This window comes from Anticarsia gemmatalis, chromosome 1 (assembly GCF_050436995.1).
Source record: "Anticarsia gemmatalis isolate Benzon Research Colony breed Stoneville strain chromosome 1, ilAntGemm2 primary, whole genome shotgun sequence".
Classification (NCBI taxonomy): Eukaryota; Metazoa; Arthropoda; class Insecta; order Lepidoptera; family Erebidae; genus Anticarsia; species Anticarsia gemmatalis.
In genome coordinates, this window is record NC_134745.1 from 1514931 (window position 1) to 1540669 (window position 25739).

At 33.5% G+C, this 25739-nt stretch overlaps 1 protein-coding gene across 5 annotated transcripts in view; it reads right to left on the reverse strand.

Annotated features, from left to right (window-relative positions):
• Positions 1-25739, reverse strand: part of LOC142987199 (rho GTPase-activating protein conundrum-like) — a 117254-nt gene that overhangs the window by 14946 nt on the left and 76569 nt on the right. For all 5 annotated transcript variants that reach the window (XM_076135798.1, XM_076135807.1, XM_076135816.1 and 2 more), the window contains one exon: positions 3675-3913. In XM_076135798.1, coding sequence (XP_075991913.1) covers positions 3675-3913 — 239 coding nt within the window. The remainder of the gene's footprint in view (positions 1-3674; positions 3914-25739) is intronic.

A 25739-nucleotide genomic window follows, 5' to 3' on the forward strand; every position in this document is an offset into this window, starting at 1 on the left:
TATCGCATTCTTTATTATCTACTCTCCCCTATTCCTTCTGGCAAAGGACTTAAATAAATTGTTTGTTTGTCGTATGGTTAGTGGTCAACCTAGTGTCAAAGTTGTTCAAGCCGCCCCAAGGCCTTTGAACTGGCTTAACGACTGTTATCTTAGGAGTCAACAACCGGGACCGACTTTTAACGTGCCCTCCGAAGAACGGAGACGCCCAGTTCAAATACCACTATGCGGTCACCCATCTATGGAATGACCGCGCCAAGGTTTGCTTAACCCACAGATCGTTTACCGACCGGTGAGCGCTACTGGCTATTCTTAAATAAATAAAAAAATAAGAATATTTTAATATGTTTTTTTATATGAGAATAGTCGAAGAACGCACGTCACATTACAATCGCACGCACATCATTCATCAACCACACTCATTCCGTCACCTAATTACCTTCAACGTATTCATAACACGACATATCAACCACACATGACTTCATTAATCGAAGACGACCACCTGTCACCACAAACCACCACAGTCGATCAGTTTAAGACGCCGATTAACCTACTGCGCGTGAAACTAGAGAGACAATCGACAGTGGTGACCACAACTGACTTGAAATGACCACAAGTGATCAGAATATAGGCCTAGAAAGTATTGTGGCTTTAACCATTAGGTTAAAAGTATGTTAGAACAACTCTATTTGTATACAATACAAAGTAACAGGTTAGTTTTGAATTGCAACTGCTTCTTCACATTCGAAGTAACATAAAAATCTGTGAGATACAGTATCCAAATATGGAATATGGTAATGGGTTCTGTAATAAGATTCTTAGTAGTTTTACTATCAATAGATCCATGAAAAATAAAGATTTTTGGATATATATTTTCAGTCACAAATATGCAATATTCTGAAGAACAACGTCGTGTGTCGCGGGAACTTTTACAAACATACAAACTACAGACAAAAAGTACAACTAGACTCCTAACAATTAATTATTTATGGATCGGACAAACTTCATAAGGGAATCGAACCCATGGCGCCAACGCATGGCAACCACGGTAACCACGGTAACCACTGCGTCACGTAACCGTTACTTTACATAGACGCGTTACGATTGTCTAGGCCACTGGATCAGATTTTCCAAGAGATTAATTTTCAATCTTTTTAAATTGTTCATTCATTCTACAATCTTCCATCAATAAACAGCCTCAGAATGAGATTACTAGAGTTATTACAAATGTGTTTAGTATATGGACCAGCAGTACTTTATATAAATTGTCTATTCTTCGATCAGCTGACTCATTTGGTTAGTGGGTGTGCTATTAAATAGAAATCATTTATTATCACTTAGGTCACAAACTCTCTAGTTTATGTCGTAAGTGAACGCCTACTTGTGTTAGTTTTACATTAGGTAATACTTTATAGGCTTTCGTAGGTAATAAATTGTGTAGGATAACAAAGGAACGAAAAATGTTCGTGTTTTAAGAGAGTAAATTATTATTGACACCTTTCAGTATACGGTTGCCAACTGTTACTAATAATAATTGTGTATGGGTGTTGCGGCAACGTATTTCAAAACAAAAGACAGTGCACATGATTTTGTTCAAATTATGCATCGTAGGCACGATTTGCTGAAGCTATTTGTCAGAAATGTCAAAGGCGTGATTTATATTACGCTTTAGACTAGCTATTTAATTGGTAATCTGAGATAATATTTCAAATGTGGTCCTATACTTTCTTTTGAATACAAACAATATTACAGAATTCATCAGATCAGGGCTATTTTCTATCGGTACCAATCAGAGTACGGATTTTATAAATCCAAAAAATTGTCAGTGCGTCTAGCGTATTTTGAAGGAATTCTTTATTTTATTTCACTGTGTTTGTATGTCAAATACTTGATACGAAAGCATAGATACAAGTGAGATTTGTTTGTTTGTCATTTCATCTGAAAATCTCGTCGTATATCTTTACTAGAATAATACCACGGAAGATGTTTATCAAAACGCATCTGAACAAAGCGACCATTACAGTTTCCTCTAAGAAGATCGTCTTTTGTGATCAAGTCAATATTCTTGAACTGATTCATATTCTTAGAACTGCAGCACTAAACAGTTTATTTTTTGTTTTAAATCTGAATCATCAGTTTTGGTTCAGTTTACCTCTTCACAGATGTTGTTCTCTCGATTTGATGTAGGTGTATTTATTTGGGATTAGTCAATATTTTTTTGTAAACTGTTTGGATTTTGCATTAGTTAACTTCGTAACCATTTTGTTATTGATGGGTAGATAAGTGCATATGAATGTGTTGTGTACGTTTTGTACATAAAGATCGCGGAATAATGATTTTCAAAAAGCTCTGGGGCAATAAATAGTACCTAGTGTTATTTTACTCGTAACACTGAAAAAAGCAAATTCAACTTAAGAGAACTTCTACAGTAATTCAGTAGAGTGCCGTTATTAACTACAATTGATTTCTTTATTTTCCTTCAGATAACTATTAATATTTTATCAAGTAATAACCTAAATAAGAAAGTTGTTCACTAATCTAAATATAGTCAATTGCACACGACTGATAAGAACGCAACACATACTCGTACAAGCAAATATCTTAATTGATAATCCTATCAGTGATATTGCAATTAATAATCAAACAATCAAACATAATTAACAAGAGTACATTCAGTTATTAATGTTCTTTACCCTACGTCATCGTAACGCCATCTATTAACAGCAATTCGAACTAATAGTGCAATGCGTTAATTGTCTATGATTTATAGTTTCGTGATTCTGACACCACAATAGTCTGTGGTAATCGCCATTAATTTTAATTAACGTTAAATATGGTAGCAATAGTCGTGTTATAAATTATAAACTGAGATGAAGAGGAACAGTTGTTTAGGTGTTATATTTTGATAACAAAATGCGGAAATAGATTAGATAGAAGATAGCAGTAAACGGGTAAACATCTATAAGTAGTGTATCAAGGTTGAATATCTTATTGATAGTTTACTAACTAGTAACTGGCTAGTCTTAAAACTAGAGATTCATCTTAATATCATACGTATGTAAGTATATTTATGTACCTAATTGAGAAATTATATTATTTTTCTGCTGTTAGTAAGATATAAAACTCACCGACATTACTAAATAGAAACGTAGTTGGCTGAACGACAGTGTGCCTTTGCCTCCTTCAGGATGCCAAATGATAAAGTTCAAAACGCGCGGTATTTTTTATGAGCGTTTGATTTTAAAAATATTTTTCAAACCTAATTGCTAAAATCCCAGTTTTTACAGGACTTTCCCAGACGAGAAACTCGAGGGTAACAGTGAAAACTTATCATTCTCTAATAATAAACTGCATTGTCTTTTGGCAAAACCGCGAAAATACGAACTGACACCGAATTTCACAATGATTAGCAAAATTATGCGTAATTTGGAGTACCCAATTTTCAGTAAGCTCCTACATACATTTTATGACGCGTAAATTTTAATAATAACGTGTTTAAAGATTCTATGACTGCTATATTTGCTTTCTACAATACTTTACCACGCTAAATATTTTCAACAATTTTACTATCACGCGAAATTTTATCAAAAAAGTTGCTTATAACATTGGATTTTAGGCTCATTTAAAGTTCTTCCTTATGCTGATTCGTTCTTTTCAATAAAGAAATGATAACTTACCTCCAAATCCCTAAAAACATCCCTTATATCAGGCTTCCTTGCTCTGGAAGCCGCTCGTTTCCTCCTCACAGTCCTGTTGAGTCTCCTGACCCTGCGGCGGACGGCCGCAGCCTGTTCCCTCGGCAGTGGCCTCACGGCCTCACCCAGCTGGGCCTCGGTGACTTCCAGGCCGGCTTGGAACGGCGCCGCCAGCGAACCGAGGCCCGCTGCCTGAAGCCATTCTGTTTCCAATTCGCCTTCTGTTAGGACAAAGAAAAGAGGATGATTAGATTAATCATAAAAGTACGGATGACGGTATGTGATGTACGAAAGACTAATGGGTTTTTCAATATATGATTGTGTGACTACATAGGGTGCATGAAGTGGTTATTTCAACTCCAATGTTGCGTGATAAAACATCTCTATATTTCGATACAATTATTTGTGTTCGAGGTTTTTATGATTGCAATTCCACCGCAGCATAGAAACTTTCCTAAAGTAATAATCTTAAAGGAATATAAAAAGCTGCTTTGTAAATGATAATAACGAAATAAGCCTTCAAAAACTTTAAACCTCTTGTCCATCTTACAGCAAAAATCCATCAGCAGAAACTAAGATTCTACTTAATAATATAACTACTGAGTAAGATCTCCCCAAAGTTAATCTTATTCGTAAATTTGTATTTTTCGCAGTACAACAACACGCAAAACATGGCCCAAAAAACACACACGTAAGTGTATCTGCAGAAACAATTTGCAATCAACTCACAAGTTTTTGTTCAAACAGAAATCTTCCGCGGTTTTTTTGTTTATACTTAAATCATGAAGCATAAAGTCGATACAAAATGTTCACTGACGTACGTACAATCAACTACAATAATAGTATGTTATGGACAAAAGTCTTAACAATATTAAAGTTTAATACATTTATTGAGGGCATGCAAAGTCCCCAACCCGCACGTGGCCAGCGTGGTGGACTTAAGGCCGAACTCCTAACTCGTTTGGGAGAAGCCAGTCCTTGCCCAGCAGTAATGGAATAACAAAAAATGTTATGATGGCTAAGTTAGCTTTGTTGGAAAGTCCTGAACGCTAGTGGCAGGGGACAATTGGGGCAAGCGGGTGAAGGCTGATGCTTGTCCAGTGAGTAGAAAATAACTGGGATTGAAGATGATGATTAAAGTAGGAATGTAGTAGATTCTAGAGTTAAATTCCGAAAAAGACTTGACTGTAGTAAGAAAAACGGTAAACATGTATCTTTTTGTCGTAAATGCAAAATTAATTAACTGGCATTGATGTCTTTGTATTTGCGTCGTGTGTGAACTTAAACGACAGAACAATAGGACATTGTAAAACGAGAAATTGAAACAGTTAAAGCTGATGAATTAGCTGGCTTTAAAGATTAAGCATCCATGATTTAAAACACCGTAGCACAATCAAATCGTAAGGTCAGATTATGGTATAATAAAAATCGTGGACCGGAAAACATCGTACTGTTAAATTTATGTGGAGGACTGTACTTTTTCAAAGACGAACTTTGATACAAGGTCAATCGACTTAAATTGAAGGTCAAAGAACTTATTTGCACGCACATGGTGTACTTATCGCTTAAATTGTAATGGCAACACCGTGATCTGCGATTACAGTGTTACTATATCAAAAAAAGAGGAAGCATTCAATCGCATTGTCTGTGCACGATTTAAGAAGCGTAAACAATAAAAGCTATAAAATAAATTAGGTAGGAGATAAGGAAATTGATGTTGTTTTTTGTCGAAAATTTAGATGTATGTCGATATTTTAATTTACGAAAAAAACAGCAATTGTTGCAAATAGATTTAACTGCCGGTAGCCAAATTAAACTATTGGGACTTGTACATAATATTGCAATGCAATGGTCTTAATCGCGGTTAAAAACTAAAGGCTATGGATCCCTTATTCGTTTACCGGACGATTAATCATCGCTTGAATTGCATCGGTCGATGATTGAATCGATGACCGAATTGCATTTTACTTAATATTGCTAAAAATGTAGCTAACTTGAGACGTAATAAAAACATTTTCTTGAAAAAGCTTCACGGGTTAGCCGTAAAAGGGAACGAACTTATTAAACCATACAAAAAGGGCTACAGTTCCAACAAAAAGGACAAAACCTCAAAGCTTTTAAATAAAGTCATCAACACGTTTTACCGATTTCACTGGCCATTGAACAAGTGATGGTACAAATGTCGAGGGGTCGCTAACGAATGCGTTTGCGACAGGATGCTTACATTTCACGCGAGTGATGCCAAATATAGTCCGTCTGTCCTGAGTCAGCGGTTAACGCCTTTAGGTTTATTATACACTTGATATTTTGAAAAAGTAAAGCCAGTTTTGTGTAAAATGTTTTAAAGATCCAAGATATATTCATTAGCTTTAGTTAGTGTTTGACTATTTCAGTTCATAATAATCGTTCAGTGCTAATTCGGTTAGAGACGAAAGACAAAGATTGTTATTGACCGTATTTGTATAAAAAGTTTTCAGCACCGAAAGCAGAGATACTTGCAACTTTTGGAATAAACTTTTAACTATTTAAAAATCTAATCTCTCTCGATTTTGCCTGTATGAAAAGTGAATTAGGAGCGGTCTGCGTGTTTTGAAAACACAATTTTTGTGAAATAACCAGGACAAAATATACCACATAAAAATGTATCGCGCTAGTTAAAAACTAAAGACTCAATGTATTCACTCCTTTAACCAAACGCTTTTTGTATCATTTAGTACATTTGAAACATGGTTGTTTGTGTAAACAGATCTGGCGCTACCGCGGATAGAGTGCAGCACTCGTTCGCGATCCAATAACTTTTAACTGACGGATTTATACGCGACTTAACTGCTCCCTGATATTTCCAGAGCACAGTTTGTTTTGATTCAAGTTCAGTTATTTGATTGGTACACGAAAATGTTTAGTTAGAATTAATTTGCAGTAACACTGAATTTAAATGGAAGATAGTTTTCTGGGAGTCATTTTGAATTTGCACAGATAGTTTATTGAAAACCTGTCAACTCAGATTTCAAATTTCAATGCCTTTGAGGATGAAAATATCCACTCAAAATTCGGAAACTCTTTTTTATGCACTCTATTTTCATTGAGATAAAGAAATTGTATACAGTATTTTTTCTATACTAAAAGTACTGTACGATAAACACGATTACTGTCCAGCTTACGAGCTGTCAAAAACATAAGTTTCTCGTTATAACCATAGAGCAAAGTGGGTTATTTCTGTACCACTGATCCGGAACACACAGGATGTTAGTTTAGCTCTCTCAAATGAATCTATTTATAGTTCTAACTAAATCTATATACTAGTGACTCTATATTTTTTTAAATTTTCAGCACCCTCAATAAACCCCTGAAAATTATGACTACAAGTATAATTATTTGTACTTCATTAATATTTATCTTATACCTAATGAAACAAAGTGGAAAGTAACTGAGTCACATACTTTAGAATCATACGATAACTTTTGAGACGTATTAGTCATCAAATGTACATATAGGAAAAATACTTCAAACTTACATTTTCTTCAATTGAAAATTATTGAAAGAAACTAAAGAGTACTTAAAATACCGTTTGCAATTAATTCCAAAACAATAGCGTGATTCTCTAAAGTCGGTAGCTTCGAGCATCGCAAATTTGACATTTAAAATGTACTATAAAAATAGTTCTTTCGGCGCCCGCTAGCGGCGCTGATCAAATTTTCATACACAAATTTATCAAAAGCTAGCCGGTTGTCTATAGTCGAATGCTGTAGAGAATCGCGCCACTGAACTGTTAATTCATTCATTAATAAACTAAGCAATTAAAATACTATAATAACACTTAGGCCTGAATGAGCTTTCTTCCTTTGCCTATCGCGTGCGATTCCAATGGGCCATTCATTTACAATTTAATTACTATCCGTTCTGAAACAGACACAGCCTCTTGCTGTGAATGTAAACAGATAATATATTAAACTTTATTGTAAGTTTAAGACCACACACTAAGCTGGGAGCATTAAATAAAGACCGTTAGTTATTTATTTGTTTAGTTAACTAAAGAGAAGCTTAGGTTGAGTTGTGACTTTTTTTAAGTTTTGTTTTACTTTAAACCGCTCATAAAAAAACGATGATATTATTCTATAATTGATGAATGTAAAACTGTTAGTATATTATTAAATTTTATTTAAAACTAAATTGTAATAGTAAAAACTCACCTATTACATATTTGGCTTGGAAACGACATAGTGCACCCATAACACACATGGATCCGACGGCGGGTCGAAACTAAATAAAATTTCACCGGGAAATGCGTATGATTAAACAAATTACTCCCAATTTAACCGGATCGGGGGCAGGAGAACTGCAATATATGAATGTACAGCCGCACAATAACAGTTGCCAAAATGTTGATAACGATACTTTTTGAATGACGATATGTCTCACCTTCAATTGTAAAAAGACTTAAGTGACTGTATATTAGTCTGATACTGGGTCTTTTTTCCACTGAAAACGCGATGTGTGGGTCGTAGTATCTGTGGTGAGTGTGTTATGACGTCACAGGTGTCTTACGTCGAGTATCGACACTTTGTCTGGGGAGATCGAGTATGACTCATGAAGTCATGACTCGAGTGCATTGAATATGAGTATTTGGAAGGTTGCGCAACTCTATTACCGGGAGGAGTCATCAATTATTGTTTATGAATTGAAGTGTTTTTGAGATAAGTATGTAGAGTACGTGCTGCACTACATGACTGTATAGTCAGATTCATTTAGTAAGAGGTTTTACCGATAATATGAATAGTATATAGACAGCCAGAACTTTAATCAATAGAGTAACTAGACTACGTTAGTAATGACCAATATATTTAATGATATTCTTTGAATAAAGTACTTAATTATGTTAATTATAATTGTAATAAACAACAGACAAACAGCTATTAGCGAAATTTTAATGATAAGTATTTAATTGTCAATCATAATTGCTCCATGAGTCATGGTAAAAAAATGCCCATGTTATCGTACAGAGGTATTTGCTTAGATATTTTTGCTATGCCAAAGATAAACTAATTGATAATTGATTTTCAAACTAATACGAGATAATATTGACACGCGCTATGAGTAAGGTTTAATATTTAATCCTATTAGTAAGGTAGGTATTTAGATTTAGTAGTTAGTACTTTACAGATTTTTTTTCAATTTCTTTAATGTAAGGTAAATTATTGTAAATCTAAACACTACATTATGTGCATTGTAGAATGTCTAAAACAAATTTTGTAGCTTTAAACTAATATTTATAAATCGTCATTTAAATGTTGGTACATTATCAAAACACCACAGCACATAGATACAACAAAGCTATACCAAATCAAGTCAATCGTAATAACTTTTTGATTTATATTCGCGCGCAAATTTTGACATCTGTCATAACTGTCACTATTGACGTAATATGTATCGTTCGGAAACACGGATGACGTCGCGGCATCGGCGCCGTCTCGCGTCGCGGCGCGGAGCAAACTGCCGGCGCATCAACGATCCCGGATTATTATGGTCATGTATTTATAGACTGATTCGAAACTTGGGATATAGTTCAACTTTAGACTGAATGAAAGGAAACGATGGATCAAGATACATTTCGTTTGTTTTGCTAGTTTAAGATTAAAGTTCTTAAAGATCTATCAATAAACTAACATTCTAGATAAACAAATAAATTCTAGCAGACATTCATATTCTTTCAAATGCAACATTTTTCCACGCGTGAATTAGTATAAATAAATTCTTTATAAAACTAGTAGCGTAAAAGTCAATTAGACAATATACTTTTGCGTTTGCAATTTAATAAAGGTCCCAATTTGTCATTGAACATTGAAGTAAATAACACAATTCAAGTAAAAGGCAGCGAACTGAATAAGGTTTATTGCATGTAGGCGTCAAGCTGGTCAACGCGGAAGTCTTGCCTTGTGTTAGAATTAGATCATTGCTTTATGTATTTATAGTATTGACTTCAGTTTCCTAGTGCCGCTAATTAGACTGAGCTATGTTTGGAATGGTAACTGCTTTGAGTGGCTAGAACTGTAGCATAAATTGAAACTGACAAATGTAGAGATACAAAATTTTCAATAGGCGGTAGACGCACACACGTTTTTAAAGAGGTCATTATGGTTAAACTGTCTTCACACATGTCTACCTAGTCGATTAATTTACTAGAGTTCATAATTAAAATTTTATGTTACTATTGTAATTAACGCATCATCTCATACTGACTGGTATAAGAGCTCTAAAGAACGGGAAAAATACTTTTATAACTTATACTAAGGAATCCTACCCGACTTGAGTTTCAGACAGTGGCGGTCAAACTGTCTTTTGAAATGTCAAACTGCCGGTAACGGCTGTCAAAGTGTCAAAGTCGACGCGACCCAAGACTGACACAAAGTCACAAAGTTATATCAACAAAGATCAAGTATACTACGATTTAAATAATTTATATTTAGATAGGTTTACCAACCTAACTTTTAAACACTGACATTATAAACCTCGCGATAGATTTATCGATTGTGAATTACGCTGCCCCGAGAGAATTTTCTTATGCTATTTTTATTTCAGGATATTCCATTTGTCGGTAGCATTCGCCTGTTAGTCGTATTATGAGACAGAAACTAGTTAAAAGGGTAAAGAACGAACTTTGATTGAATTCCACAAAATGTTATTTTTTTATGCTACTATTTTTCTTTATATTGTAGCTCTAGGTTTCTTCTCCAAGTGACTCCAAGTAAAGGTTGACTTAGCAACCAAATCAATTAGTTATCACGACAGACAAGGTGGAGTCACGATGTACATAATATGTAAACATATATGCACTGTGCTATACGTGCAACAACGTTATCGTAAATCAAACAATTTACATTGGAACTCATTAATTACTCTATACCACTCCAGGATTGTTTGGTTTACAGCAGATAAAATAAGCTTTAGTTACAAATCGTCCGTATTACCAGTAATATTTTTTATTATTATAGGCTTTTTATTCAACTAGCCAACACATTATCATTGCATATTCGATCACCATAGACATTCTCGTTAATACATGTATCGTATTATAAAATAATAATCATATAACGCGAAAATTTTAAAGTTATGCGTATTCCTAAATTTTATCCTGCAATTATTTATTGTTAGCATCTATTTCAGATTGAATCCCAAATCTGTAGTTACCCGGAGACTACGTATTGCAACGCGAAAGTTTCATACTTAAGAAACTCCTACTCATAAAAGCCGTTCAGTTCTTTGCTAGACAGACACTAGACTCAAATCAGAAGCATTAATCTACCCTCCCATCAACTCAGAAGCGAGCATTAACCATACATTATCACCTAGTACTCGACTTGTTAACTGAGAACAATCTTCATGCATCGTTTATCCAACAAGCGCTGATGACTGAGCTTTGATTTTATCTTTTAGATGCAAGTGTAATCTATTAATAGTGACTACTTATATGTTACGTCTCTTTTATTCGAGATGTGTTAAAGCAGGAGAGAGAATATAACTTTAATTTTATATTGATAAAGTGTAATAGGATTGTATTAACTTACTAGTGTAAAGACTACCATAAACGAAGAGTTGGGAATGAAATTAATATTGCAGGTGTCGACAGCTTTTTAAAGGATGCTGAAAGTAATAGGAATGCCCGATCTAACTGGAGTGTGCTAAACAGTATCTTACTAAAGCCTTTTCCACCTTCCTTACCGAAACCTGTACAGTTACGAGTTAGTATATCCATTGCCATTTTTTCATTCCCAGTTTTCTGAATGAAAATGTCAATTAAATTTTCGTTGGGTGAAAAACTTTTAAAAATGTGACAACAAATGTATGTTTACACTTCTGCTTTTGAAGTACCTACCAGTGGGTGAATAATGAATTTAATAAATAGATATTAAAGATCTTACAAATTCTAATAATACTATAAACAATAATGCACTTTCGTTAGTCACGGACGGTCAGACGCCTGAACTATTTGTGTCTAATGTCTAGACAAACTATATTTGTACCGCGGATTCACTCGCGTCACGTCTATTTACGAGTTGTCATAACGTCAAACGATGTTATGGAAACAAAGTCCGGAGAAAAAAAAACTGTGTTAATGGTTAAAACAGTCTGCATTTTGAAGGACAAATAGTATAATTTTGTAGATTAGAGATTAATTTAGTGCTAAGAATAATTTTGTACCGTGCTATACATTTCTATACTTTTTACTGTACTATGAGATATATAATGTAAAACTACAAGGAACTAACAAGCACTTTTGTTATACTCATAAAATCCGAGAGAGTTCTGAATAAAGAATAATCATAATAATATCATATTTTGTCTTTAAAAATGAGTAATTCGATAGTATCAACGACTATCCCCAATCAAAATCTAATCTTCCAATCAATCGATTGAAATTATAATTATAAACAAAAACATTAATTAGATCATCAGTACAGGGCACTAGGTGATCTTAGATGACCTGATCAAAATGAGGTTAAAAGTACTTAACCCTACCTACCCAATTTTATGGCTAAATTACCAATTTTCCTAAAACTTTTCGTAGTAATCATTCAAGACCGGGCCATACGTAGGTTACAAGGCGATGAAAGCTTAAAAGAGTTACAACTTTAATGCCCGGTTTCTTATACATTTAGCGATAGTTTATCTATTCAATAGCGTTTTTTATATGAACTTAAACGCTATTGAATAGATAAACTACCGCTAAATGTAGGTACTCAGAAACCGGGGGTAAGTCAGCTATTTTTTTATGAATTATTTACTGAAGCAAATATTATTTAGGCACAGTTGTCCCGGTTCCCTGTACGAGACAGTTATAGGAATTATCGTGAATTATAACTAAAGAAATAGCATGATGAATCAGAACTCTTACTATATCATATTTACACAATACACAGTAAGAATACGTAATGGAAAATATTGCCTATACATCGATGATTATGTAGAATCATTTATCTTGACACTTCAGTCTCGAGAGTATAACTGTCACGTGACACTGTCAAGAATTATGACAAATGCCTATTGGGTACTGAATTTGACTACTAGTTAAAACAGCTACTCTTTATGAAACGGCAAAAATGTTGTTAGTATGGAAATATTGGTGAAGGACATTAGTATAGAGTAATATTTCAGGAAGTAAAAACAAACAACGTTTCAACGAGGAATATAAGTTTTGTAAGATTGGGATAAGTTGAATAAATCTAATATAGAAATAAAAAGATGTTTTTCTTAATATTTAATATATCAAATTGTGCTAAAAAGTTCTAAAGCTTGTATGATATTGAATATTTTTCACCATCTTTTGCCTTCAAAATTGACTCTATCTCTCTATAATTTCTTTATATGTGTATGAAATCGCCGCTAGCAACAATCTACATAAATATTTAGTGTACTTTCATTGCAAAATAGACACCCGATATTCTATTGCTGAATAATTTCATAAGGTGTACCATAGACTATTGAAACTCTACCATAGTGAAGGGAGAATCGTGAGTGTTGTATTAGTTGCACATCATTAGTTATTATATAGCACATTAAAAGGAAAATTTGATAGTTTTGTTATGAAATAACTACTAGTTACTACATAAGAAAGGTGTAGATTTCTTGCAGGCAAAGGCAAGCGTGTAGGCAGAGGTGAATGAAATCCACCTACCACGCACGCTACCTATCTCCGGGCTACTATTGAGAAATATTCTAACATAAGCAAGAAAAGTCCTACCGTACTTTGCCTGACTCGGGAATGGAACCTCATATCTACCTCACGATTAGCAATCGGATAGTTCTAGAATACTGCAGTATAGAAAACTTTAAACCCACCTCCGCCACTTTCAGCTTCGTACAATCTCAATGTGTATCTAATTAAAACCACCATTTTTTTAAACACGAAAAATAATCAATATTCACTACAACTGCACTACGGTGTACTCGATTCCAATGCACAAATTATACTAAATAGAAAAAGTTAACATTCCAAATATGAAACCTCGGTGGGCTGACCATAGATAAGAAAACAATAGGGATGTAGACTAATGAGGTTAAAGTCTTTACAGATTATTACAAACATTCTCGAAAAAAGGATTAAAAGTTATTAAAGACAAAAATAAGAGTATTGTTTTGTAAAAAAAGTAACGGTATGATGTGGTAATTTGTTTTTGACAATTAATTGTTTTTGGCGAGAAATTAACTAAGTGCCAAAAATATGGCGATCCGATTTGAGTTATTTGTGGCTCCAGTTGCTATTTGTTTTGTAATTAATGTTCAAGCTGTTTAAATAAGATCATTCTATAATTCTTTTGAACGAATACAATAAATATTTTTCCTTGATTTGAACAAAATACGAAAGGTTGAAAACAAATATTGTGTACATACTTACTTAAACAAATTAAAGAGGACGGTATTTTTAAAGAATTTATCAAAAAATAAATGTTACTAATATTATAAATGTTTGTGAAACCTTAATTATTTTAAACGAAAACTACAAAACCGTTTTTAATGAATATTGATAGACAGATAAACAACAAACACAGAGAAAGCTAGATTAACACACACTTAGGATACTTTTCACCACGGGAAATTAATTCACGCGTGGAATTTCATCATTTCACGCGCACAAAGTCGCGGACAGAAGAATTATACAAAATCTTAACAAATTTAATAATAAATAATAATAATTACAAGATTACTTACTTATTATAAGATAAACACTGTACAACTTCATTTTTGGGACTCATTAAAGCAAGATTTTTTCACAATGAAACAACGACCGTTTGCAACGAAATCTCGTTGGAGTGTCAAGTTTTTTCTGCGCAGAACCACAGATAAATAATCAAAGATAAAAGGGATATAAAAATAGAATATTGGATGTAGTAACATGCCCATGTATGGCTTTATAAGAACAATAAGAATAACTTACTACGCATCGACATGAAAAGTACTGGCAGATAAGGCTTTTGTTTTTATCCGTTGCTGCCTCTTGAAATAGTTGTAACCTATAAAAATAGTCGTATTTATTAATATTGACCAATAGATATGGTTTGATATCTATTTCCGTGTGATCTTAGTAAACAGGAGATGAAAATACTATCTTTAACGTAATAAGAATTAAAATTATGAAATTCAAAAGCAAAATCTGAAATTATTTTGTAAAAATTAGTTCCGGGTTTAACTACTTACCGATTCGTTATCTACCATATAATACTATATATCTAGTTAACTTGCGTTATATTTATTTCAATGAATTTTAGCTGAATTTTACAAATAAATGGGCTCTTATGTCCATTTTTGTTAAGCACTCTATTTTAAAGGCATTTTTAAACAAATTTACTATATCTTCCATAATTTTGTTACGTAAAGTGCATTAATGTTATAGTAAAGTAATTTAGTATGTATTAATATTCTTCTTTCTGTCTTCATTGTCTAATAACTATGCAGGAAGCCAAACAATATCAAACACAAGCCTCTAGACACATGCCTCGCAAGATTTATTACCATTTAAAACGAGGAAGCACATTCCGATACCAACGTGAATACTAAACAAATACTGAGAATTTTAATTAAAATGTTATTATTTACTTTGACATAATGTAGAAGTTAAAATGTAAAAAAAAAATGTTTGTGTTCTAGGCTGTATAGGTTTGTTTCACTTAGGAAAAAAAACAATCGAAACATTTTTTGAATTAGAAATTATTTTTTTGGGTTCCATTTTTTTTGTACTTAAAGTTATACTAATTATTACCATTCGTTATTTTGTAAATGTTGAAAACGAAAATAACGAAACAGACATATTTTCTTTACATAAATTATGATGACAACACCTAGAATATTGGCTCATTCCAACAATCAATCAATGTTTTCTATTCGTCTGTCAGACAGTTGGAAAAACACAATAATACTCGATTTATAACCGATAGGTACTGATTTAATACTCAATTTCTATAATACCTAGCTAATTTCCGAACTCAATAGTACACTGCCATTCAAAATAATGCATCCACAAAAGTTCGACAAAAAGGATGTACCGTTACAAATGCGGCCAAATAAATTCGCCCACACATCGAGGATAGTATGTTAAGTACATGAACTACCTGACGAGAATCGAATACGATCCTCGTACTCGATTTCGCTTCCAATTCGAATGATCCGCTTTTTACTGAGATGACCTTTTGATTTAGGTGTAGAGCTAATCGAATCGGAAAGTATTGTCACCATTTGCACTTAAATTTTGTTGACCTACTAGCTTTGTAGTACAACTAAACTATCTGAGTGTATGTAGGAAGAAATACACTATTAAGTCACTCGACAAAAAATCCGCCGATTTTTTTATTGTTACCTATTTTCTTTTTTTAAAAGACTACTCCCCCACTTTGTTTCGTCGTTCTTGGATGTAGGCAGCCTAAGACCGGGTGTTATAGAATTCTATGGTGAATGCCTTTGTTCAACAGCAGACATCTTTTCTAACCTACATGATGAACCAAATATCCTGTAGTAAACAGTAATGAATAAGGATATGTATCGACACGTACCAATAAAATAATAGTCGTCCAACTTAAGCATTGATAACCATCAATATAGGACCACATACTAAACTTTATCACAAAGTACAGTAATTAATATGCTTAACGCAGTGTGATATTGAATACTTGCATGTAATAAATATAATATAATTTGATGAACGTCGTTTAGTTGCGAGACGCGGCGCAGGCGCAGGTTATACTGACACATACCAATGCGTTTGTTGCCAGGTCACAGTAGCATAATATCTTGTACCCGCGACATCGTTTGGACTATTCCGGGGGCCAAAAGTATCCTATTTGTTAATCCAGATACTAAACTATTTCCTAAATACTTATGCTCGTGACTTCGTCCGTGTGGAGCTTTTATGTAATTATTCAGATTTTAAAAGATCTATTCAATAATTATTCAAAAGTCGCTTCTACCCATGGTTTTTCAGAATAAAAAGTCTACGTAGTATCTGTTTATTACAATATAAGTTCGCGTAAAAAGATTTACCGTAACCTATCCTATGTTTTAATCTAGATTATGTAGTGTAGCGTAACATAGGCGATAGTAGTGTCCCGCGTTAATGCACGAAAATCTATTTATGTCACACCACAAATTCATTCAGTAGTTATTGTTACTAAGTATCATAATAAACTTTCAAACAAGATTTATAACATAAGGATACTTTTCATCTGATTAAGAGCAAAATGACATGCCATACCAGTGACGTCTGCGGCAAAGAAAGATTTTATCTTTTTAAGTGATCGTTGACGTCATTTGATCACAATGTGATTGGAAAGAAATAAAAATAGTTTTCTCAGCGTGACAGGGATTTAAAGATTGTATATAACTATAAATAAAACATATAAATAGGAGTTATTTATCGGAAAACGTACGTTTGACCGATAAGTTTTCTATAAGAAAACAATAGACCAATAGCGCGATTCTCTACAATCGAAACCATACAAGCATTCTATACAATCGTGTCGAGAGTTTGATATTTAATATGTACTGCAAAAATAGTTACTACGACGCCCGCTAGAAGCGCTGATCAGATTTTCATACAAGATTTCTCGATAGCTAGCCGGTTGTCGATACTCGAAAGTAGAAGAGAATCGGGCTACTGATAACATTGAATGAATTTGCTTTGTTTTATGAAATAATAATCTTCGTAGAGAAGTAAAATGTATATTTTTATTAACTTGTAATTTAGTTCACTACAAAAAGCTTCGCCTCACTTACTCTAAGAAATATTAAATGTCACTTTATTTATCGTAAACTTTTAATTGCTCCATTAATATGCATCGAAAGATATTTCTGAACACTTTAAGAGCTGTGTAATTATATTTTTATTGCGAAATATTCAATTAAACTTTAGCGTTTCAATAGTCTGTTCGTTATTTTGTAAATTACATGAATACTTGAAACATTAATTTATGGTATTACGACTTTGCAAATCACAGAAAACAAGAAATCTGTAGTATCCCATCTTTTTTCGTGTTCTGAAGCAGCAGCAGTGATCAGTGCGAGAAACAATGTTTTTACTGCTTTTGAAAACCTATACTACCTATGTAAGTTTAACTCTAAGTTTCGACAAAGTTTGGTAATCAAATGCAGAAATAAATTTCTCGTTAGATACTTTCATGAATCAGATTTAATAGGTTTATGATATTTTAATGCCTTTTTTTTTTCAAACGACGGAATCATGATTCGCATCCGAAGTTAGCGAAAAGGCTCATTCTTCGATGAATAGGCTTTCTGGTATGACATGACGCGATTATTACCTTATTACCAAAGCGTAAATTAAAAATTTTCTCCAACAAATCTCAAGACAGACTAGCTTCTCAACACTATAATGAGTAGTAATTAAGGCCAGAAAAATGTAAACAACGCAGGTAGTCTCCCACGGGTCTGTGAACGTTGATCATGCGACGCGGCCGCCGTGACGGCTTCTTCCTGAAGGAGCTGGCGGCAAAAAAACGTGTTTACTACCCGTGAGAATAGAATTATGGGTGGAATTAGTACTGTTGAAAGGAACTATTGTTTCTACAGTCGAACGGTTGGCAGGATATTTAAAGATATGGAAAAAGGGTCGTTTCTGGTTGCGATTGTTTGATGGAGTTTGATAAAATATGTGATGGTTAGTCCAATCTAAGGTCAAAATAGGTGTGAATAATAAAAAGAAATCGGAAGAGTAGAGACCTAAGATTGATTAAATATAACCTTTGATATTAGATTTATAAAATAGCTGAATGAATTTGACGGATTGTCTTGTTGGTTCTTGCGAATTGATTGTTAAATTCTTGAATCGCATTTATCTAGTTCTTACTGTTGACAAGAGAACATTATTTTCTCAGTAAGACACGATTGCAATACAAAGAAAGATTGACATAAAGATCACTGTTACTTTTATTATAAAACAATCTACAATTACACATAACATGAGAGAAATCAACAAAAAAGCAGAATTCAATGTCAATACGATACCGATTAACACTTTCGAGTGATTTTTTGTTCATGTTCATGATTCTCAAGCAAAACCAAAGAAAGTAATGCGTTGTTTTCATGATGGTATCGGAACAATGGGTGAGGAGACAATGCACAGAGCTCCCACGTGAAAGTGCTTCTGTTTGTATGTCACTCCGTCCGCTTCCAAGGAGAGGTTAAACATCACTGTCTATTGAAAGCTTGTTAAATATAGTTGACAGATATCTATGAAGTGTTCGATGACTAAAGAAGTTGTTTAAGATGTAGGGATACGTTAAGATGATGGGTTTGGCTTGTGGCTCTAGGTTATTGAATTTTTCTCAATCAAATGATTTCGTCTCTTATAAATCCCGCCACCTTGCTTTTGGTCAAAAATGTTGCCTATTAACGAAATTGGCAATATTTGGTCTACTAAAGACCTAACGTCTGCCTCATTTGGGGATGACACTTTTGCCTAACAAGGGTATAACAATGGATCTTATTAACATAACTCGTTGAGTTACAGTGCAGTACATACATGCGATAGATTATTTTAATCGTGATAGTATCACGCCTTTAATCTTACTTTTTTTTTTTTTTTTTATACTGGACAGCCTATTACGAGTACTGCACACCTGACTTTTCTCGAAGACATCGCCGATATGATCTGTTTATGTCTTTCTAGGGCGTCCCTTCCCGGCGTTCCCATTCACGTTCGCACAGGGCGCTCAGTAAATTTTATTCGTCAATCTTCATTAAGGAAACACATTCGAATAATTACAAGATATTAATTGATACAAGAAAATCTCACTTAACAAACGCGTAAATGTTTTGACGGAAAGATTCAGCACACAATGGTATTATAAATATTGAACGTGGATGTTTGCTTCCCGCAGTGAATGGAAATTAAACGGTAAATATGACATTTGTTGATATAACAACACGACACCCGGAAAACTTGATTTCGTTTTCAATAACACGTTGATGGACGTTATCGTGTATCTAATAATCATTCGGATCGAGTGTTTACGTGAATTCGATCGAGAAAATTCTGTTAAGTCTGGAAACATTGTATAGTTTAAGGAAAACTTCATGCAACCTGTACGGGACTAGCCTATTGCATAATCTTACTAAGTATCTAATAAAATATCTCACCGCAATAAAAATAAGTTTGTCCTTTTAGTTAATCTGAACATTGATCATGGAACCTAATGGAATGGAATGGAAATTAATCTTATACAACGATATTCTCCGTCATCTTCTCAAGGCAACACAACAAAACAACATAAAATCTTTAACCTCAGTGCATTTGAGAAAATAATTTCAAAATCTGTTCAGCAGCTTTCAAACTAACAGCTAAGCTAGCTAAGCACCCGTAGACGGACTGGAAGACAGTTCTCAATACATCGTGTCTTAACAAAACGAGAGTGGTTTTGTAAATGCTGTAGTGCCTTTTCATCAACAATACCAAAATCAGTGCACGGAACTAGGTGCAAAGTTAAGTGAGTTTGTTTGTTACATACTGACACAAAAACTGCTAATCCTATTGATATGCAACTTTCACTAAACTACTGTAAGTGTCAGCCACTTAATGGAATTCTGCATTGTATTCTTTGAAATGGCCAGCGATCCTATTCGATTCTGTTCAGAAATAAAAGTGATAAATCACGAACTCGAATGGCTCTACTTCCTTTTAAATAAGCACTTAATTTGTTACACCTATTAGATTTGATTAAATTATTGTACACACTCAGTTCGACATAGTTTTGATAAAGTAACACGGCAAAATGGCATAGCTTATGCCGTGTGAAAGAGAACTAAATAAAACCTGACATAAAACCTGCCACAAACATTTTGGGAAAGTCCATCTCCCACATTCACATTCTTATAATTTCGTATGATACCTTTTATGAAAGTACTAAGAAAAGACCTAAAGCAGATATACTGTAACATTAAAGTGAACATAGTAAAATGATATCAATATTTCTACCGACCATTGGTGCTTTGTTATTTTAGTGCCATTCTCAATATTCTTAGCTAAGAACTCATACAATACTGACTCATATCCTTTTAAGGGAACAATCTTATTCAAACTGACTATAACTGGCTACCTATTATTCACGCATACATTAAAAGAAAAAAACAGCTACTTTATATTAGCGGTGACGATGTTCAACAAAAACTATGGCTAATTAATACCGCGCCAAAATTTGAATACAGAATACCAATTTGTTTGATACAGTTCTGAAATTGGAACACATTACACTAAATTCTTTTTCTTAAAAGTAAAACAAGTAAAAAAAATGTTGTATGTGTGTTTATGGTAAAATAATATATATTTATTCCTTACGTTAAATTATTTTAAGGAAAGATTAAAAAACTAAGAATAAGTTTTGATTACATATGTTCTGTTTTTTTAATAAATCCCTATCCTAGCTTTTATGAATTTTTGTTAAGCCCCTAGGCTACAAAAAAGCGAAACGAACAAAGCATAATTCACAATCACAAAATAAGTAGTAGATAATGACACTTATTAATCGCGTACATTTTTAGAAAGCTTTAAGTGTTGGGACATTTTTATTTCTTCATTCAAATCATTTATTTTAATCAGTGGCCATTGTCAAAGGACATATTCAAAATGAAATTCTAGCCGCATAGGTAAGTTGGTAAGCATCCTACGCTGCATCGAATAAAGGCTTAGTGTGGGCGATACGATGTCAAATTTGGACAATTACTATAATTTGTATGAACTAGGTCACTTGTGAACGCCCAGGACACGAATGACTAATGGCAATTGTCAAAATAATGAGCTAAATAATGCGAGAGTGGGCTACATTAGCCATTATTTGATTAGCGGTAAATTTTAGGTCACGAATGGAGAAATTATTGTGATTGAAGGCTGAATTAATCGAAAAAATAATGAAATTGAATGACTGAAAGCGCAACTAACTGGTCTTTATGTAGGTAGTACGAGGATAAATGTGTTTTAGGACTTTCTTTTCATATAATAATATAGGAATGAATAGAAAGGTTCTGATATTTTATAACAATTAATCGTAAAATCTTAATTGGCAAAACATATAAGTATGCATAGTTACTGTTTTGTTTTGAAAACACGTTTAAAAGATTCCATCAAACAATGTCAATATGAACACGATTTATTATTCAAATGCATTTATAACACCGAATATAGCTGACCAAAACCAATTATTAACAATTATAACTGGATGCGAAACACCTTAGAAAACGATAATTGATTTAACTTTGAATCTCAAATCTTTGGCCGTGATTTCTTAACCAACAAATTAGCTAAAAGCATTATTACCCAGGAAATACGAAATAAAAGAATTAAGCAAAAGCCCATAATGGGCATTCATCAAAACAAAATGGCGGATGGCACAATGGACACAAACAACCTCCTTTGTCGAAAGAAGTAATGAATTGAGACGATCTTGAACCAAAAACAATAGTTAATAGTTTTACGGCATTGGTAGGTATGTTCCGGTAATGCTTAATGCTGAAGGATTTGCAACGCGAGCCGAATTTCAACAATTTTACGGCTACTGTCAAAGGCTGTTCTTTCCTGTGTGGCTTCTTTCAGAGGAAAATAACACCATTTTATTAAATTTTTAGTATTCCTAAGAAAAGGCTTTGCATTTGTTGTTTTGTTTACAAAAGATAAGTGATAACGTGTACGAATATTGTGAAGCAAAACAAGACAAATGCAATTTCATGTTTTTCATATTTGTTACTAAAGTTTTGGTTTTCCACCAGTTTTGAAATCCCCGTCATAATCTGTTACTATTTTTAAGTATCGTACCTACTAACTTGATTTGTTATTTTGACCTAGTTATCTAATAGTCATTGTTTACTTATCACTTGAACTCAAACTAGTTAGTAAGTTCAAAACGTAGTAAAATGTCCTGCAATCTTATCTAGATGCAGAATCAAGATAAATCATAATATTCAGAGCATTGATAAAGGCACCGATGATCTAATTTGTCGAGTGAATGACATTTAAATAAAAATGTGGGACAATGACACATTTGATTACGGCAGCCATTGATAGTGCTCGAGGCCGACTTAATAATTACTGATGTCATGTTTCATGTGAGCATCAAATGTAGAGGGCTTTAGACAGGGGGATTCACAAATATTGTTATCAAATAAAAAGTATTTAGAAATGATTACTGTTGATAAATTTTACATATGTATTTTAATGCAAATAACTTATGAAAAGCGAAATTAAGTTGTTTATTTCGGGAAGGGATACCAAAGACAAATCCGTTAATTAGTTTTTTTTAAGCAGCGACCATATCTAATATATTAGCTACTGTTGCTGCTTCGATTTGTCTTTGTATTAAAAAGGAAGCAATTAACCCCTTTGCTCTAACCAATAAATATAACATTGCAACAAAAAATATGTAAATATTCAGACAATGAAACAACCTCGAAGGTGCATTCATCCTTGTACACTAGATTTTATCGAAGCACTCATTTTACTTGTAGATGAGGACCTGTCAAACAATACCACAGATAAAAAAATATATATTGGACTTGTTCGATATTCAAAGATTTAAGATAAAGAGTAACTAGTGGTCATACAAACGATTGAAATTCGATTGCAATACTTTTTTTTTCGTTCAGCGCTCGCTATGTGAGCAGTGTATTAAAGGGAGTCTCAAAGATTTTTCAGCATTAACTAATTTCATAGCCAAACCCAAAATTTGTCGCTGTTTCATACAAAACGACACAATGTATTTTCATTTACACACGGATAGTTTTTATAACCAGTATGATAAGTTGTTTTTATAACAGGAGATATTTTATACCCTAGGACATTTTCTACGCGAGCGAAGACGCGGGCAGAAGTTAGTGCTATAACAATGTCGATAGCCAGTAAAGGATTGCGTAGCAGAAATGCTTATGATAATGAGCAGTTAAAACAAGATGTGAGGCCATGCTATTTGATTTGTGAATATTTGACGTTGTCTACATTACGATTTACAATAGAATAAATTAAAAATCGCGAGATTGTTTGATTTGTTCATTTTTTTGCAAGTGATACCGGTTTTTGGTATTTATATACCTGTCGTTTGTATATTAAAATGCGAGTTTTACTACTTAATGAACGCTTTACTATAAAGCATATTTCTTAAAATTTAACGATAATAGACTTGTAGTTTAGATTAACCGTGATTTTATTTGTTTATAGACAAACTTTAAAAAAGGAGGTGGTTCTTAATGAGTTTGTACGTTTTGTTTTATATACTTAATAACAGCGCTATAGTCCAACAACCTAGAATACAAAACCTAAGAATCATGTGTAGTTAAAAAATAAAGTACCAGTTTCATGCAGGCCACCACTAGCTGCATAGGCCTGCTAGTCGCTGATGATTTAAATCCTAAATTTTCTATATCTCTGCCATTCGCAAACCTTGCTTGCAAGGCTCTCTACTAAGTTGTTAGACTATAGTTTCCATATTTCAACTAACGCGACAAATAGCCTTACTTAAGCGTTCAACTCGCATATTTCTGTACATTTTGGCATTGTAGTTTTAGAGCGAGTGACGTCATCAACGCATACAAATTGCCGGCATATTGCCACGCCCGAGGGCAGCGGTGAACAAACTTCGTTTGTTATGCCGACATTGAATTTTACAGCTTTAAAGGCTAAAATGCAAAATGCAAAGCCTTGTTTGCTAAATTTAAATTTAGAGTCTACATTGCAGCAAAATAGAGATTTAAATAAATGTTTATACGATTATGCAATGTATTTTTACGTCAAAAATATTTTATTGGTCTCCTGAGGGAATAGTGAGATTACTCTTTCAAAACTAACATTTTCAGTATCTAAATATGTACGAAAGGAATACAGGTGCTAGAACTAATCAACTAAAAGAAGAATACTTCGTAAGAGCAGTTTGATGGAAGTAGAAATATTAAGTACCTAGAGCAAATTTTATGTTCAAATTAGTAATTAAACACAGACGGACAAATAGAACGCTTGTAAATAACACTCGTGGGCACAAAAAAACCTTAGAAGACATTAGATACAAAATACTCGTATAATTTGTTATAATATAAAATTAGAATCCTATTATATACTTATTACGCCCACCAAATAATTTTAAAATTGAATAACGGTCCTTGTTATTGGTCAATTGATGCGCCGTAACGAATTAATTTTAAATCATTATAGCGGTACCTATAAATATGAAAAACTGCTCAACTTATTAATAGTATTAAAGTACCTAACTAATAAGGTGTTATGTTTTACTTTGCCATTTATTAGTAAGTTAGTGTAAAATTACATTTATCTTCTAAGATCAACCACATCAATTGGGTTGATATCTTATTTTAAACGTATCCAAGATATTGTACACCAATCATCATCAGCATAGCATTTCTTCCAACACCCTTCGGTAAGACTGGTTGTCAGGCTTTCAAGCTTCTGACGACTACTGTCAAAGATCTTTGAGAATGACAGCCGGGACCTACGTTATAACGTGCCTTTCGAAACACGGAGGAACTCAATATGGTCACATTGGTCACCCATCTACGGTACAACCTCAGCCAGGGTAGCTTAACCTCAAAGATCCGCGCGGCTGTAGTTAACTGAGCCACGAGCTCATCAAGAAATTGTACTCCAATGAGCCATAAAAACTTGCGTGCAAGTTTTCCCCACAAACAATAATGATTTACAGCTATATTTGGTCCGAAACCATAAGCAATAAACAGTAGGGAGAGCAATATCAAATTGTGTAGATCATTCACCGTTACACAGCGACCACAACCGTTGCCCACAAAAAATATCTATGGAATAAAAACTAGTTTCCAACGCCAGACATTGCGACGAATTAAAAAAAAGAAACATTGTCGGAAGAATTTAAATGTCGAATTTATTAATTGTTTTGACAATTAAAACAAAATGGTGAAGGTGAACGATCTATGTATGAAAAAATAGCAGAAATCTTTTTTGTTAATGTCAAGGAAAATTTAGGAAACTAACACGAAATGTGACCGGAAATATTTTGTTTTAATTTATTTACACGGAATTATTGA